This window comes from Monodon monoceros, unplaced genomic scaffold (assembly GCF_005190385.1).
Source record: "Monodon monoceros isolate NGI ecotype Baffin Bay Population unplaced genomic scaffold, NGI_Narwhal_1 Super_Scaffold_21, whole genome shotgun sequence".
Classification (NCBI taxonomy): domain Eukaryota; kingdom Metazoa; phylum Chordata; class Mammalia; order Artiodactyla; family Monodontidae; genus Monodon; species Monodon monoceros.
This window is the reverse complement of record NW_021703778.1, coordinates 69,891,987-69,909,153: the sequence shown is the minus strand read 5'-3', so window position 1 is coordinate 69,909,153 and position 17,167 is coordinate 69,891,987. Positions and strand designations below refer to the sequence as shown.

At 42.4% G+C, this 17,167-nt stretch overlaps 1 protein-coding gene across 6 annotated transcripts in view; it reads left to right on the top strand.

Annotated features, from left to right (window-relative positions):
• The window catches only part of AAGAB (alpha and gamma adaptin binding protein), a 176,614-nt gene extending 159,453 nt beyond the window's left edge, over positions 1-17,161 (top strand). For 4 of the 6 annotated variants that reach the window (XM_029237004.1, XM_029236998.1, XM_029237002.1 and 1 more), the window contains 9 exons: positions 3,101-3,183; positions 4,021-4,117; positions 8,216-8,320; positions 8,777-8,826; positions 9,481-12,273; positions 12,903-13,074; positions 13,401-13,580; positions 16,121-16,403; positions 16,802-17,161. In XM_029237004.1, the coding sequence (XP_029092837.1) occupies positions 3,101-3,183; positions 4,021-4,117; positions 8,216-8,320; positions 8,777-8,826; positions 9,481-9,558 (413 nt within the window). In that variant the 3' untranslated portion in view covers positions 9,559-12,273; positions 12,903-13,074; positions 13,401-13,580; positions 16,121-16,403; positions 16,802-17,161. The remainder of the gene's footprint in view (positions 1-3,100; positions 3,184-4,020; positions 4,118-8,215; positions 8,321-8,776; positions 8,827-9,480; positions 12,274-12,902; positions 13,075-13,400; positions 13,581-16,120; positions 16,404-16,801) is intronic. The other 2 variants (XM_029236999.1, XM_029237000.1) reach the window with 2 other exon arrangements.
• The last annotated feature ends 6 nt before the right edge of the window (positions 17,162-17,167 follow it).

Below are 17,167 nucleotides of genomic sequence, written 5' to 3'. Positions count from 1 at the left end.
AGTGGTCAAAAAGAGTCATGTACCACAGTGTTCATTGCAGCTCTATTTACAATAGCCAGGACATGGAAGCGACCTAAGTGTCCATCGACAGATGAATGGATAAAGAAGATGTGGCACATATATACAATGGAATATTACTCAGCGATAAAAAGAAACGAAACTGAGTTATTTGTAGTGAGGTGAATGGACGTAGAGTCTGTCATACAGAGTGAAGTAAGTTAGAAAGAGAAAAATAAATACCGTACGCTAACACATTTATAAGGAATCTAAAAAAAAAAAGGTTATGAAGAACCTAGGGGCAAGATAGGAATAAAGATGCAGATGTAGAGAATGGACTTGAGGACGTGGGGAGGGGGAAGGGTAAGCTGGGACGAAGTGAGAGAGTGGCGTGGACATATATACACTACCAAATGTAAAATAGATAGCTAGTGGGAAGCAGCCGCATAGCACAGGGAGATCAGCTCGGTGCTTTGTGACCACCTAGAGGGGTGGGGTTGGGAGGGAGATGCAAGAGGGAGGAGATATGGGGATATATGTATATGTATAACTGATTCACTTTGTTATAAAGCAGAAACTAACACACCATTGTAAAGCAACTATACTCCAATAAAGATGTTTAAAATATATATATATATAAGCAGTAGAACAGAGAAAAGAATATATATATAAGCAGTGGAACAGAGTGAACTCACATTAGTTGACTAAATTCTCCATTGTTTATAAGAAAATACTGAGCAAAAGTTCTTCCAGCTTTCATTAGCCTGAAACCTGATTATAAACTCATAGTCATCTGTGGACCTTAAAAGGATTCTGGCATTTAAGGTTCTTTTTTTTCTATTAAGTAATTTAAAATACCTAATTCAGAGCTAACTATCAAGCTAAAGAATGCCATTTTACTTTATAAAATCACAAATATCTAAAGCAGAAAGGACCTTAACAACCATGTCTAGCAACCCTCCTCTTTTTACAGATCAGAGGATTGAGGCACAGAAAGATTGATTGACTTATCCAAGGTCATAAAGGTGGGCAGAGCCAGGAGTGGAATCCAGGTTTTCTGACCACTAGCCCAGTCTTCTTCCCACTATTTGGACTTTTCCATAATTTTATTCATTATTAGAATTGAGACATTCAGGTTTTTTTTTATTGTAAAATACACATAGCATTTAATCATTAAACGTTTAAAAATCTCTTTAAATAGGCAAACACATGAATATGGAGCAAACACATGATTATGGAACAAAAATCAAAAGGTACACAAAGGTTTATGGTATACGTTTACTAGTTCAGCTCCCTCTCACTCCTGTCCCTCCCAGATCCCCTTCTTGGAGGCAGCCACTGAAAATAATGAGGCATTTTAAATAGACCATTTTGGTCTAATAACGTGTCTAAACTGACATTGTATTGTATTATTCTTCAGGGATTGCAGTTTGGCCTGCCAAGTTTAGGTAATGCCCAACAAAGGAAAAACATAAGCTGTGGAATTGGAATATGGAGAGAGATTTGTGAACTGATTTGAAAATTACCCACAGTCCAAGTTATTTCCAGTAATAGAAGTGAGGGCTCTCTTGCATCAGTACTCTCTTACTCAAATAATGCCTTTTGTACAAAGAGCCTAAAGTATTTTATAAGAGCTCTCATGTATCCTCATGACATGTAAAATCCCTGAGTATTGTATAACTGCATACGACTGCTTTAGAGTCTATAGCACATTGGCCACAAGAAAGAATTATGTTGATGTTTGAATAAACACCCCAGGCTCTGTGAAACCATCAGTGTGGGACATCACATGGATCTGCTTCTCTCAGCTTCTGAGCCTCCATGGCCTACCTGATAAAACAGCCCCTGGTTCTTGGATGGGGTGCATCCAGGCATTGGGGCTGGAGAGTTCCTCACAGACTGGACAGGTTGGCTGAAGGAGTGAGAGGGGGCTCCAGGAGTACATGTGCACCTTTGGTTGTGGAGCAGGAAAAGCAGCAGGGCAGCAGCAGGCTCTTGGTACCGCCCAGTGCCTTTGTAGCCTTAGAGCACAGGTGCTGACTCTGGTAGATAGCCACGTGCAGTAGGTAGGCGACTGCCCACCTGGTGAGAGGTCAGCCTGGGAAAAGCTGCAGGCCCAGACCCCACATGCCACAGTCGGGCTTCCTCCCAGTTTAAAAGGCAAATCTCCCCAAGTGAAAGGGAAGAAGAGGTTATCTTCTGCAATTGGTTATCTTTCTGTGATACTTTGTGTGACTATCTGACAACAGGTTTCACCTGGCAAGGGAGAGGACCTAGGAGGTCTGTAGGTTGTTTTGAAGACAGATGAGAATGGGTCCAGGGAAGCTATAGGGAGAGGAGAGGCAAGGTGGGAAGAAGTTGTCTTCCTGAGAGAGCAGTTCTTTGACTTCTGTACCACTGGACTCTTGAATTGTGGGTTTCACATTCTACTCTCAGGCAGTGTTTTTTTTGTTGTTTGGTTTTTGTTTTTTTTCCAATTTTCCTGATCCTGAGGACTCTCCTGGAGTACTTGCTAAAAGTTCAAATTCCTTGGCCTCTGTTCCATAGATGCCGCCTCAGTCTGAAGTTGGGTCTTTGAATACTGGGTAATTTTAATAAGCGTCCAGGTGATTCTGGGGAACGCTGTCAGATCAGGACTGGGTTCTGATATTTTGCTCTAGATTTGTCCTCCATTATAAACATAAATATCGGAAGTATTGGCAACCTTAACTGCATAAACAGAGCTTTATTTCAAGAAAGCGTGAATGTTCATTTCACCTGATAATAATGCCTTGGTATTGATTCTTCTTAATGTTTTTTAATTGTTTAAAACACTGAAGTATTAGTTCATAGTAACTATTAAAACATCAGTTCTGTTCATCTTTGCAAACAGAACTACTGAATGGCCTTTTGTTTGTTGTAATGGCCCTGCCATATATTTGACCTGGACTAATACTATGTGATTTAAAGTTATCTGGAATTTAGAGTTTTGTAATTGATAGTAACTGTTTTTTATAGTTAGAACTTTTATAATGAGGAAATAGCTATTATTTCATCATCACAGTCATTTTAACAGTTTTAAATGTAAATTGAAAATTTCAGTGATTGTATTTTTTCTTTTCAGATAGGAACCAAGGCTTTAACCTTCTCAGCTCATTGGCTGGAGCAAACCATAGCACTGGATCAGCAGAGACCTGCCACTCAGAGGTAGAGATTTTTCCTGGATGTTTTCTCTTCTTTGGCTTTAATTTCTACTCGTCATTATGAATCTTCACACCATTCATCATTTTCTCCTTTCCATTTAAGAAGTGGCAGAGAATATTAGCAATAGATAAAAGGAGAACCTAAAACAGCCCTCTTTATGCCTGCTAGCTGTTAAGGGCAGGCTAGTTCAGCATTAAAGCAGTAAGCCCTTTCAAGATGTTTGCAATTTGGGCTGTTCCATGTGTTTTTGCTAGAGTGCTTTTAAAAATGTGCTAGGATTTCCTTAAGGCATAAAGTTGCCCCAAAATCTTTAAATATAAAATAAAATTAATGGTTCTTTTTAAGTACTTCCTGTGTCCTGTACAATCTGAGGCAAGGTCCTTGCCCTTGATGAGCTTAAATAGGCTGATTTCAACCCTCTGTCCTCAAGGACTTTGGTCCAGGTCTGCCTTGGTTGGCAGGTTGGAACCACGAACACATTACGTAGTGCCACATTGTCTTTCTGGGACCTTCTTCCTCAGTCTGAGCTGTTTGTGATAGGATCTTATACATTTTCAGATTTTGAATAAAACATGATCTTAAAGCAAACAGTATGTTTTAATAGTCAATAGCAAAATCATAATACTTTTTAATTTTTCCTTGAGGAGAAACACTGCTGAATTAGTGAATTTTTACCCTTTTGTTTAATGTGACCGTGATCCTTCTTCCATCTCTCTTTGTGTCTTGCTCCTATTACTGCTTCTCCAAAGCTAACCAGTGGGTGGAAGTGCGAGCCTTTTTGGATTTAGTTCGGAAGCAACCTCCTGTTAAATTGTTACTTGTGTGTATTTTCCTCACCAGCAGCCCCAGTTGCCAGCAGCAGAGAGGACTGAACCCCTCTTGGATAATCGAGGTGGTGCATCTAATACAACAGACACTCAGGTCGATAGCATCGTGGGTAAGCACCTCTCTGGCTGCTAAGTGACAGCTCTGTGGAACTTGCAGTAACCCATGTATCGGGGTATAAATCATCCAAGGGGAAATTGACTTTAAATGAGGACGAGGGAAGGAAGTTGATAGTGCACCCCAAATGAATGTTAGCCTTGTGGACGGCTGTCAGAAAAAGGAGGGAGAGTAAATACATTACAAATTGTGGGCACCATTGTCCTGCTGATTCTGTCAGCAGGATCGTGATTACGATCATCTTAGCTAGAACAGACAGAACCAGGTGGTGAAACAGCTTTATATCTCCATATTACACAGTTTTTTCATAGTATTTCACAGTAGTCAGAATTGATGGTAACAAGAATAATACAGCTTTATAAGCCCTCCCATATCTTTTTAAAATTCTTTTATGTCCACATTCTCATTTGGTAATGCAGTTTGGCAGAGAAGTTATTTTACAGAGATGAAGATGAGGCCCAGAGCAGTTTAATAACTTGTCCAAGGGCACCTAACAAGAAGGTCCTAGAGCTGAAACTGGAATCCAGTTTGCTGCCCAAAATCCAGAAAGCCAAGGAGCTTAGTTAACAATAACTATAAACGTTCTTTTGTCAGGGAGCTACTGAAGTCACTACTTCTTTTTATGCCACAGAGGGCCCATGTGCAGTAATAAGTTTTAAAAACTATTTTTTTTCTGTTTGTAAGATAATCCATGTAGAAAACTTAAATGATTGGTTATAGAAACATATTAAGAAGGAAAAATTGGTATATAATTTTTCTCTAGTTTATTCAACCTCATCCTCTCAGTTGAACCCTTCATATTAGCTTCTAAACCTGCTAAAATCTCTGCCATGAAAACAAACCATTGACCACGCTGAAGGAGGTGGGGAAAATAACTAACTGAAAGAATTTGGGAAAATGGTATTCTGACTGGATACCATGAGGCCAAAACCAAAAAGAAATGAACAGAAATCCTGCACTCTGTTGAATAAATTTGATTCTTACAGGGGTATGGGTTCGAAATTCTGAATATTTATATGTAATATATTTTATATATATTACAGTTGAAAGAATAAGAAAATATAGCATAGATAATGAGAGCTAGGTTTCTCACTGTCAGAGAAAGAAGTTACAAATAAGGAAAGGGGAAGGCTGGGATGAACCCTTTGGTACTGAACTAGAATTGAAGGTATCAGCATGAACTCTTGGGTTTTAAAATATAGTTAGAGCAGTAGAGAAATAAATATAGATATGTGTATGCATGTGTAAATACATATATATATTTCCTAGCTCTGTCCACTGGGAGGACCTAGAAGCAACAATAATAGCAGTGGACATATTTAGTACTTAGATCTTGGTTTCTAAATACTATTCTCCAAGAAAAGGTACCAGGGCTACTTGGAGAAGTGGTTGATTCAGGGCTGGGGCAGGAAAAATGCAGGATGAACGTGGAGCATCATGGTGCCAGAAAGTAAAGAAGTGCTCAAGAAAAGAATGGGGGCATGTTGAAAGGGCACAGGAACCAACCTGCAAGAGCTTCCAATGGCTAAAGCTGGAACAATTTGACCAGCAAAGTAAATTAACATAGTATTGGGCTGTAACCCGTAGAATAAAATACGTATCCATACTAATTTAAGTAAATAATTGAATAAATGCATAACTGGAAAAGAAAAGGCTGCTCCTCCTTACAGAAGAATTCCAATTAATACATGTAGACATTATGAGGGAAATAGAAAATTACCCTTAGCCACACACCACAGTAATAGTTGTCGCAGGCAAGATCCACTGATGAATGGTGAAATTAGTAGATGAAAGTTTAAGAAGAAACACGACATTTCCATAGTCAAAAAGTATCTTTCCCAAGTTATTTATTACAAAGGGGAAAATAGTAACTTTGTACTGGAAAAACCTGGCAGATACCACTTTAAGTGATGAAGGTTACATCACCAGTAACAGGACATATTGACATCATCTCCCTCCAAAATGATGCACTGAAAGGGCACTCACTTCTGTGGTGTTCCTGCCAAAGGTCCATAACCTCAATCTAATAATAAGAAAACATCAGACAAACCCAAATTGAGGGGTATTGTACAAACTAACTGGCCAGTACTCTTCAGAAGTGTCAAAATCATGAAAGACAAGGCAGGACTTAGGAACTGTCACAAATTGGAGAAGACTAAGGAGATTTGACCACTAAATTCTGTGTAGAATCCTGAATTGGATCCTGGAACAGAAAAAAGGATATTAGTGGAAAAACTGATGAAGGTTGAATGAAGTCTGTAGTTTAGTCAGTAGCACTGTTCCATTATTAACTTTGCGATGTTTATAATTGTACCATGGTTATATAAGATGTTAACACTGAGGGAGGGTGGGGGAAGGGCATATTGGAAGGCTCTGTACTATTTTTGCAACTTTTTTTGTAAGACTACAATTATTTCAAAATTCTTTAAAAAGACAAAACCAAACAAAGTAAAACACTTCCTCAACCCCACATCTCCCTCCTCTCTTTACTTATTTCCATTCCTCAGTTCATTGCCATCTAGCTCTTGCTCCCATTTTCCATGAAAACAGCTCACCAACGACTTCCATGCCACTCAATCTAATAGATGTCCTCCAGTCCCCATCTTGACCTCTTGGCGGCATTCAGTATTACGAATCAGTCCCTTTCTGAAACATTATCTTCTCTTGACTCACCCAACACATCTCCTGATGTTCTTCCTACCTCTCTGATGATTCCTTCTCTTGCTTTGGAAGATTACACTCCTTTACCCAGCCTTTAAATATCGCCATTCCTCAATGTTCCATCTAAACTCCTCTTCCAAACCTGTATTTAAGCATGAAGTGATTCTGTCCACATCCACAGTTCAGGTATCATGTATACAGATTAATCACAAATATTTTATCTCTAGCCCTATATACCATCTGCCACCATGGCATGCCCATTGAACTAAAGCAAATTTATTAACCAAATGCATCTTTAACATCAAATTATCTGTATGACATTGTAGTATATGTAAAGAATTATCATCCTTGTCTTCAAGGAGCTTATAGTCTAAAAATGCAGAGACAGGCCTTGTAATGTAATGTAATGGGTAAAGTCATGGGCTTGGAATCCTGGACAACTGGGTTCAGATCATGGCTCTACCACTAGTAGTGAGATGACCTTGAGTAAGTTATTTAGCATCCGTGGGCCTTAGTTTCCCCTTCTATAAAATAGGGGTGACAAATCTTTCCTCACATCGCTGTTGCAAAAATGAAACGGAATCGTATAAGTTAACGCACTCAGTGGTGGGGACAAAGCAAACTCTCTCTCTTACTGTAGTATTTGTTATAGTAACAGTAGACAGATGCTAGCATACAGAGTAGTGTATGCCAGTGCCAAGACAGCTCTATAAACACTAAGTGTGGGACAAATCCTAAGGAAGGAGACCTGTGAGCTGGGACGGTCAGGGAAGACATCCTAGAGGTGACTGGCCTGGAATGGGGGCTGAGTGAAAATTCTGATTAAAAACTAAGTTTGATAAAGAAGCCACATGCCGAGGTAGAAATAGTAAAGGATTTGTGGTAAGAAAAAGGAATTTAAATTGGCTCTACCTCTGAATGGCTGTAATTTTAGATGAGTTCATTTTTAAACTCAGCTTGCTTCATGTGTAAATTGTGGCCAGTGGTATCTGTCCTAACCACCTTATATGGTTGTCAGTAACAGATGTGAAAATATTTGTTGACCAGTAAACTATGGTATAAATTTCAGGCATTTATTGAATCTGTGGACCTTAGTGCAGGGCATGACCTTTAGAATTGGAAACATGTAAGTCTGAATCCAAGGTCACACTTATTAGCTGTGACCTTGAGCAAGGTCACTTGATCTCTGAGCTCTAGTTTTCTCTAGAAAAGTGGAAACAGAATCCCTTGCCTCGTTACAGTGTTTTACGGATAAAATGAGTTACTCTTCATTTGTGAGGGCCCACTACCAGCATGCAGCACTATGAGCTGTACGGCTGGTTCCCAGTGGGCACTCACTCAGTGGTGACTTTCATCAAAGCCAGATTGATTGCTTTTGGATTCTGTGTATTTAGCACATACATAAGTAATGTGTGGCGAATCCTTATTTCAGATCCCACGTTAGACCTGGATATTCAAGAACTAGCCAGTCTTACTACAGGTGGAGGAGATTTGGAGAATTTTGAAAGACTATTTTCAAAGTTAAAAGAAATGAAAGGTAATCGGATCCATTGTGTCTAACAGATTCCCATATTGATGCTCTTCTATTTTGTATAGTAGGATTTTACTTTGTAACTGCTGATTGCATTCCATGCTCTGGCCTCATCTGAGAAACTTGGGTACTGGAGGACTGTGCCATCCTCTGTTAGTAAAAATTTCCTTGGGAAAATTTTCCTCTTTCTTCATTCTTTTTCCTCTTACTTTCCCTTCTTTTGCCTGTCTCTGTTTCTTTCAGTGTGTCTCATTAACATGGAATCAGTAAGATCCCTACCAATTTACTCACATCATTCTCATCTGGAAAATTTGGAAGACTTAAACTTCCTAACAGCTATAATGACTACACCATAAATGTGTCTGTGAAACCCATTTCCCATCTTCTAGTGTTAGAACATCCATGCATTCCAGATTGTCCCGTGCTATTAGATGAATTTCTTAAGATATATTTTCCCCCTAGACAAGGCTGCGACGCTTCCTCACGAGCAAAGAAAGTTGCATGCAGAAAAGGTGAGAAAATCAGTCAGGTATTTATGGAGTACCTACAGCAGGTCCAGTGCTATAAGAATGGTATATCACACTTGTTTACTTCTGAAGTATCTTACTGTGAACTTTTTGTTGGATATTAACTTATAACTAATTGAATATTTACCCAGTAGTAGTATAGTTGCTGCAGTCAAACCAAGATTTTCCAGTGTATGTTGAGTGACGTGGAACATTGAGACTCAGGATGTTTGCCTTCTTAGCTGTTAGGCTGGAAAACGCTTAGTTATTTTGTTTGGTTTGGTTTGGTTATTACCAACACAACACGTTCTTGGCAGGAAATGTATATGGTTTATGGTATTCCATTGTATGAATGTGTCATAATTTATTTATCCAGTTTCCCTTTTGGACATTTAGGTCATGTGCCTTTTTTTTTCTTCTGTAGTGAAGCTGTGTGTATCCTTATACATCACCTGTGTAAACAGCTCTGATTATATCCTCAGTAAAAAGTCTAGGAGTAGAAGTCATGGGTCAGGGTGTTCAGGGGGTTTTGATAGATGTTGCCAGAGCGCTTTAGGGCAGGGTGTAGAATTTTAAGTCTTAATCAGTTCTGTGTATAACATATGAAACGAGCTGAAATTCAGTTGTTGCCTACAGTGTGTTGCTTGCTTCTCTCCACAGGTGGCCAAAGCTTTCTGGATGGCAATTGGGGGAGACAGAGATGAAATTGAAGGCCTTTCATCTGATGAAGAACACTAAATTATTCATGCTAGGGCTTGACTACCAAAGACCCTAGCTCCCTCTACCTGAGATACTTCCCTACTCAACCCAGTCATCTTTTGCTGAGCTCCCCATCATCATGTTGGCCGCCTGACTTGTTTATAGGCTCCCGTGAATTTTAGTTTTTAGCAGGGGGTAAAGCAGAAATCTCTCCTCCCTCAGAATATCGTGGGGGAGTGAGAATGACAATAAGGAGTGAGGAATTCTCAAATACACTTTTTTGCTCTAGGAACAGGGGTGGGATGAGGCTCAAAGGCCTGTGTGATGTGACCAAGTTAAAGGCGAAGAACCACCAAGCCATTCCTAGTCAGTCTTCTAAGCAGCATTCCCCGCGTTCACACTTGATCACTGCAGATCGGGAGCTTGTGCCACCTTTCCTGGGCTCTGGATTCTTTCTGTCAAGGAACTTGCTGCTCTGAGGTTTGATGCTTTTGATGGGAGGAAAGATTTAATCTGTGCTGTACTATAGACTATGTGCCAAAGCCACTGCCCCTCAGGTTAGTCTCTAGCTAAAAAAAAAAAAAAAAAAAAATGCATCTGGGCATTTCATTTGAAATACAGTATCTGAGCTCATGCTAGAAAGTATTGAGAAACATTGTGAATTTTTAGACTGTAGTAAATGATGCAAGGGTTTCCCACTCTGGTAGGGATAAAATAAACCCTCCTCTACCAAGTTGTGGGTCTGTCGGTGTGCGTGTGTAAGAGAGAGCAGCTTAAGGAATTCCCTCTATAGGCCACTGAAACGGTATGATCATATCCTGAGACACTTGCATTAGTGTTACCGTGGAGAAAGTTTTCTTTCTTAGAGTTCGCTACTTGAGATGGCAGAGCTGTGTTGTCACAACTCATACCCTCAAAACAAGGCAAGTTTCCTTTTCTCTTTCTGAAAGCCGGAGATCACTGCCAAAATAGTAACACTAAGGAGTGGGCGTGGTGGGAAAGGACATGAAATGTTAGGCAGTGAATCCCTGAGTACCTTGTGTTGCTTCCAGGGCTGGGTGGGTCAGCTCTAGGGGAACTGATCACCAAGGGGAAAGTTTCCAGAGGAAGAGTGGGAAATAGAGCAAATGTAATCCTTATTTCTGTTTTCGTAGGTACTTTGTAATGCATGTCATGAGCCTTTACTGTGGTAGTCACTGCCATGGCTCTAAACTGGCTCAGGGCACATGGCCTGAGAACTGCTGCTGGCCTAGTGTGGGTAGGAACCTCTTAGGTCACCAGCAGAAACAAGTTTCAGACACCTTTGTGCAACACCTTCTAAGCACTGCAGAACCTGACAGATGGCAGAATGACTGGAATGCTCCAGGTTCCGGGCCAGGGTGACTGCAGGAGGGAAGGTTTCAGTGATTGGAGCCATTCCAGGGAACATTGGAGGCTATCTTGCTTGATACTTTTTTTCTTTTTCTTTCTTTTCTTTTTTCTTTTCACTATTCTGAAGGTCTTTGAGACTGTAGTTTACCATCATTCCATCAGTGTTTCTTTGAGGTAACTGCATCAGCCATTGACTGGGAATATAAGGGAAGCTGGCCCTGGGGTTGCAAGATGAAAGGTGGAAGATATTTTTCTTAAAACATGAAAGGTTTCAGAAAATACATTAGGTCACGTGGTTAGGGAAAACAAACTAGAAAAAGCTGTGAACTTGATTTTGTGGATTAAACAAAGCCAGGTGATTAAAATGTGATTTATTTATAAAGTCTGCTTATGTGTATTTTTATGATTTTGTTGGGTTTTTTTTGGGGGGGTGGGGAAGCCTTCCTTTATTGGATTAGACATAAACAGCAAATAATCTAAGAGTTTGTCAAACTCACTCTTTTAGAATCCACCATTTAAATGTATAATATCAAGTCATGTTTTCAAGATCTCAGCTATCTGGGGGTATTGGCCCCTTCTAGGGGAGATGTGAGATTAAAGTGTCCAGTGGTATCTACTAAAGGCCCATTTTAAGAAGAGTGATCATGAGCTAATAGTGTAATAAAAATTGCATTCTATCTAAAGTGACCTATGTACATGCCACCATAAGTTATTATGGACTGTCCATCTGGGATTTAAAACAAGAACCTCGGCTTTATTTTTTCCTTAAGCATTTTTCTATTTGTGTAACACGGTGTCTGGCACATAGTGGGCACTTAAAGCTGGTTTGGACTTGCATTCAATAGTTTTGATGAACATGATCCTAAAGTTTTAAGGTCCATGAGTGTTGGGAGGTAGGGAGAGACAAGAATAAACTTTTTATTTCCCTGAGAAAATCATATGTTATGTAATAATTTTAGAGTGATGAAGACATAGATATTTTTATAATTTTAAGATATGTTATCCTGCCAGAATATGAGAAGATTGACAGAACCAGTTTGCTTGCTCTCTTTTTATAGAACTTGGCCACATCTAATTCAGAGAAGCTGGAGATTCAGGGATGCTAGACTTAGATGGCTGAGTAATATGGGATGTGGTTCAAGGCCCATAGAGCGTGTCAAGCCATTACTGCAAACTACTTATAACAAAGGAAATGTGATCTGTTGCTAACTTCGTGTTCCCACCATGGAGAGGTGAGGATAAACATTTTTGCCGTGGCCTGTCAGATTCCCTTAACCTTGGGTCAGTCTCTTGACAGTGGCCATCGAGAGAGCACGTGGAGTGCCCCTTGCCCTGCCTTGGCCTGCCGTGGAAAAACAGTCTTTGAAGAATCACTGTCTGAGGGTAAGATGAGAGCTCCCTGAACTATTCTGAGCTGGAGTGTTTGCTGATACAAAGCTAAATTTAGCCAACATGTGTCCAGTGTGGTCAGCGGTTTGATTCATTGAACATTCTGACTGATGGAGACCGAGAATGCTGGATGAGTTAAGAGCTGCCTTTCACCCCCGACCCAAAAAACTTTAAAATAGCCAAGACAGTTCAGCTACAGCATTCTATCATTAAATACCCATCTCATAGAGGACTGTAGGAGGAGAAAGTGTGAAAAATCAGGTCAAGTGTACCCCCTTAGTACAAGATTTAAAAACAACACCGTAACAATTAACTTGCCCATAATTTGTATGTTCCTAAAAGCATCATGCTCACAGTGCAGGGCAAAGTTCTAGTTTTGACTTAGATTCCACTTGGGGTTTAGTTTAGTGATCCATCCTTGCCCCTTTGGCATGTAAGCTCTTGCAGAAGGGGTCTTAGACGTTTTCTAAGTTTTATATTTTGGGCATTACCTGCGCCTGTTAATTAACATCACCAGCCTTGCTCCTAATGTAGGTGTCTTTATTCAGAGTTAAGTGTGTGTTACAGTTCCTCTAGTATAGGAAGTATCTTTCTCGATTCTGAGGTGTTTCTTTGATTTGCAGAATGAAGAATTGAAAAGAGGTAATAGCAACAGCGTGATCTTTTGTTGAACACTACTGAGCCCTGGTCCAGCTCTAAATGATGTGCTGCTGTTCTACTTTGTTTCCTGTTGGAAAAGTATTGATTCAAAACCTGGACCTAATGGTTATAACTAACTGCATCTTTAGAACACAGGTTTGGGAAGAAAACATTTTTTTTCCTCTAAAATCCTTTTTTATCTGTGTATATGTTGATAGGCTCAAATACTTGATCCTCACAGCTATAAATCTGTGAGGCATAAATGGGTCACAGAAAGCCTCCCGGGTTCTCTCCTGTGAAGCATGTGACCAACCACTGCCTCTCCCTTTTCTCTTATCGACCAGGTGGCTTTAATGCTACAAAATGTAGGCTGAGTGAGGCCTGGGGTAGGAACTTTATGGAAACAGCAGCATAATTTAGGAGAGAAGAGTCTGTTCCTTTGAAGCCCAAGGACATGGTCTGCATCAATCCTGTTGTTCCAGGAAATCTCAGGAAGTCATTAATGGTGTTAGAAGGCCTCAAACTTGAAGTTAAGGACGAGCAACTGCAACCTGTTCCTTTATCCTGATGAGAGCTGAAGCAAGGACTCAGTGCAGCCAGCACTGGCTGGGACCCTTCTTGGTGACAGACTGCGCTGGCCGTGGCCGAACCTGCAGACTTGGGTAAGGACGTGACGTGGGTTCTCTTCCCTAGCAGCTCATTGTCTAACTCAGGTGGCAGAAGGGGGCGAGCAAAGTGAGGCTACAAAAGGTCGAATGCTGGGCAGGATGTGAAGAGTGCTGTGTCCGGCCTTAATTGCTGTGGAAGGAGAGCGCCGAGTGGGTTGGGAAGAGCATGATGTGCATCCTGGAGCAGTGGTTCTCAATCATGAGCCCATGTCGGAATCACCTGGAGGGCCCCACCCCAGGATTTCTGATTCAGGAGGTCTGGGGGAATGTGGGTTTCTAACTTTCCAGGTGATACTGATGTTGCTGACCAGAGACCACACTTTGAGACCCATTGACTTTGAGGAAGCGATGCTTGACTTGAGCGTTTGGGGATAAGAATTTGGGCAGATACGTGGGTGAAGGCTGCAAAATTCTTAGTGGAAGAAGCTATGGCATGAACAAAGGTATGGAGATAAGAAAGCAAGGGGTTATGTTGGGGAAACCCCAGTAGTCCAGCTAGAGAAATGGTGGTAGATAAGGATGGAGTGATGCTGAGAACCTTGGAATTCCGCTTTGTGCCTACTCGGGAGGTAATCAAGGAGCCAGCGGGTTTCGAGTAGAAGACATGTAACTGTAATTAATTCCAGGAAAGTCTGGCAGCAGGACTAGCCAACACCAGTTGATCACCAGTCTGCCTGGAGAGCTGTGTTGAGAAGGATTCTGAAGCTGAGAATGGACCCAGCACTGTGATGAGTGGTTTTTGCATGGATAGAGAACTAGTGAAAGTTGGTAATTTTGCCCTGTACTTGCCATCCCTGGACTAGAGGGTGACAAGTTAGGAGAATATTGGAATAGCTGTGATAAAAGGTAATCAGGAACTTTATTTTGGTGGTGTTCCTTCAACCATACATAAGGACTTGTAAAGGACAGCACAGTGAAAATGGATGGAAAAGGCATTGCTAAGGTAAAATCTACTAGATACAGGCACCAATTCATTCAGTGAATTCAGCAAAAATATGTGGTGGCCAAAAGAAGCTGAGGATACAAGAATAAGATATAGACCCTGCTCTCAGGGAAGATTCACAAAAGGCTTCCTTTCTGAAGTGAGTCTCAGAGCATTAGGGAAGGTTAGCCCGGTGAATTGGTGGTGTCAGGCAGGGTGGGAGAAGCAGGGTGTAGACTGGTGTGTGATACGTGAGGAACTGCACTTAACACGACACGGGGTTGCAGGGGCGAGGCAGCAAGCTGTGAGAGCTGGACAGGGGCCAGGTGGTGAGGGTCACGTGGCCCATGTTAAAGGCCTTAGAATTTGTGCTGTGGACTCTGGCGCCGTCTAAGGTCAGGGAGGCCACTGGGGGCAGTGTGGATGGTACATTTATGGGAAAGCAGGCTGGAGGCTCAAAGAGTGGTTAGGAAGCCATGCAGTTGTCCAGGTGACAGAGGGCTTGGAGTACAGGGCCAAGAGCACAGAGGGACAGGGCTGGTCGGATGTGGGGCGTGAGGGCGTGGTGGATGACTGTGACTTCGTGGCCATGGGCCGAGTAAAGGATTTTGATACAAAGCGGGACTGAAGGCCAGGAGAGGGCGATGGTTCAGTAAGGGCAAGGATGACTTGCGGTTTTTAAACTGAGTTTTGAGGTACTTGTGGCACCTCCACTTACCAGTAGCCAGCAGGCTGTTGGATATGAGTCTGAAGCTGGGGATTGATGTCTGGGCTAGAAATACTGATTTGGGAGTCCTTAGCATTTATGTGGCTTGAAATCACACAGGTTAGATGAGCTCTCTCAGGGAGGAATGTCAAGAGTACAGACACTGGTCTGGGGACACCCCCATGGAAGGGGGAGGTGCAGGCCTGAGAAAAAGAGGAGAGCGGACATTCAGGGCCTTTCCAAAAGGGAGGCTGGATCACCAGGGGCAGCTGCAGAGGTGGGAGGTGGCGGGGAGCAAGGAAAAGGAAAGCATCAAGCTGCCCAGGACTTGGAGAAGGTGGGGCGGTGGGGGGCTCCCGATAAACACAGAGTCAGGAAAGGGAGCTTGCTTGGGCAAGACGGGAGATGATTCAGTTTGGGGGAGTTGTTTTGGATCGCGTTTCACAGGCAGCTGGAATTTAAAGTTGTGGCGCTCAAGGAACAGGTTGGTTTAGAGGTAGGGATGTGAGAGTCATTTGCCGAGAGACTGACTAGATAAAACCTTGGGGAAAGTCGTTTAGGGGCGGGAGGCTAGAACTGGCCAAATAACAATGAAGGTAGGGATTTGATGTAGTTCATGGAGGCCAAACCTATAGGCACGTGGGTGCCATTCCTGGGAAATCTGCCTCCCTCCTGGTACAGCATGTGTGGACTCCGGTGAGGTCCTGGGAGGGAAGGCTGCTGTAGAAGTGGCCCAGCTAGAGAATTACGCCAGCCCCCTTCCGCCTCCCCCGAATTGTTTATTCATTTTAATCATCCTGTTTCTTAATCCGCGTCAGCTGGGGTCAGTGTAAGATTCAGCCATGGAAAACAATTTTGAAGTCTCTTTCTCCTTGGGCGTTTGGAATTTAAAATGGATTTTCACAGGAGCTAAGTCATGTGAGCTGGAGAGTGTGGAAACCTGCTTCTTTCGGAACCTGAAACCTACCTCCATTGCCTGTGGCAAGATTAATCCGGTGGCATCCACTCACTTGCCAAAGGCTCTCAAATACAAAGGAAATGAACGCGAAGTAACAACACGGAGACAGCGTCGCTGGGACTTGTGCGGCGCTGGGAGACGTGCCAACTGGGAGACTTGACACCTTCACTTGCCTGACCCGGAGGCTCCCGCTATCCCTGCAGGACTGGCTGGCACTGCATGTTGCCCTCGGTGAGTGAATGAGGGCAGCGGGGCTGTGGCAGAATGGGACCTGGCACATCCTTGGTCAAAGTGCACTTGGGCTTGGAGACACATTTCTCTGAAGCCCCTGGGGCCCTTTAACCTCTTCTCTCCACTCAGACATGGCAGCGAGAATGAGAGCGAGCTTCTGGCCCAGTAGCTTTTCAATGAAAAAGTTTATTAGAAGGGCACTTACAGGGGAGAGAGGACACAGTTCTTTAACAATAGGGGTACAATGCTTAAACAGGTGCTCTGCTTTTAAGATAAAAGTTAGAAAAATCTAAAACACTATAAATACATACATGCTTTTTACAAAGGTATTAAAAGGTCAGGCTGGCTGAGAAGGGAAGGTGATCAACCTCCTCCGCGTTCTTTTTCCCCACCCAAAGGCACACCCAAACAGGAGTCCTGCCCAGAACAGCCTCGTTGCAACAGCAGCACTGAGGGTGAATGAAGGCTTCCGGGAGGAAGATGGCTCCATCCCTCTGTACAGTTCTCACCCCTAGGAAGGGAGAGGGGCTTGGTTCAGAGGCCCCCACATAAGGGCCTGTATTCGACTCTGAGCTGCCTGTGTCACATGCTGCCACGTGGGGAGCCAGCCTGGGTCAGTCGTCCCAGGTGCTGAGCCCAAAAGCCACTGCACCCTCTACCAGCGTTTGGAACTGGCTGTGCCCCGTCCCTGCCCAGCCACTGTCCTTGGGAGGAGAGCCTTTTCCAACTTTCTTCAAAAAATTAAATAGTTATCTGTCTTGAAT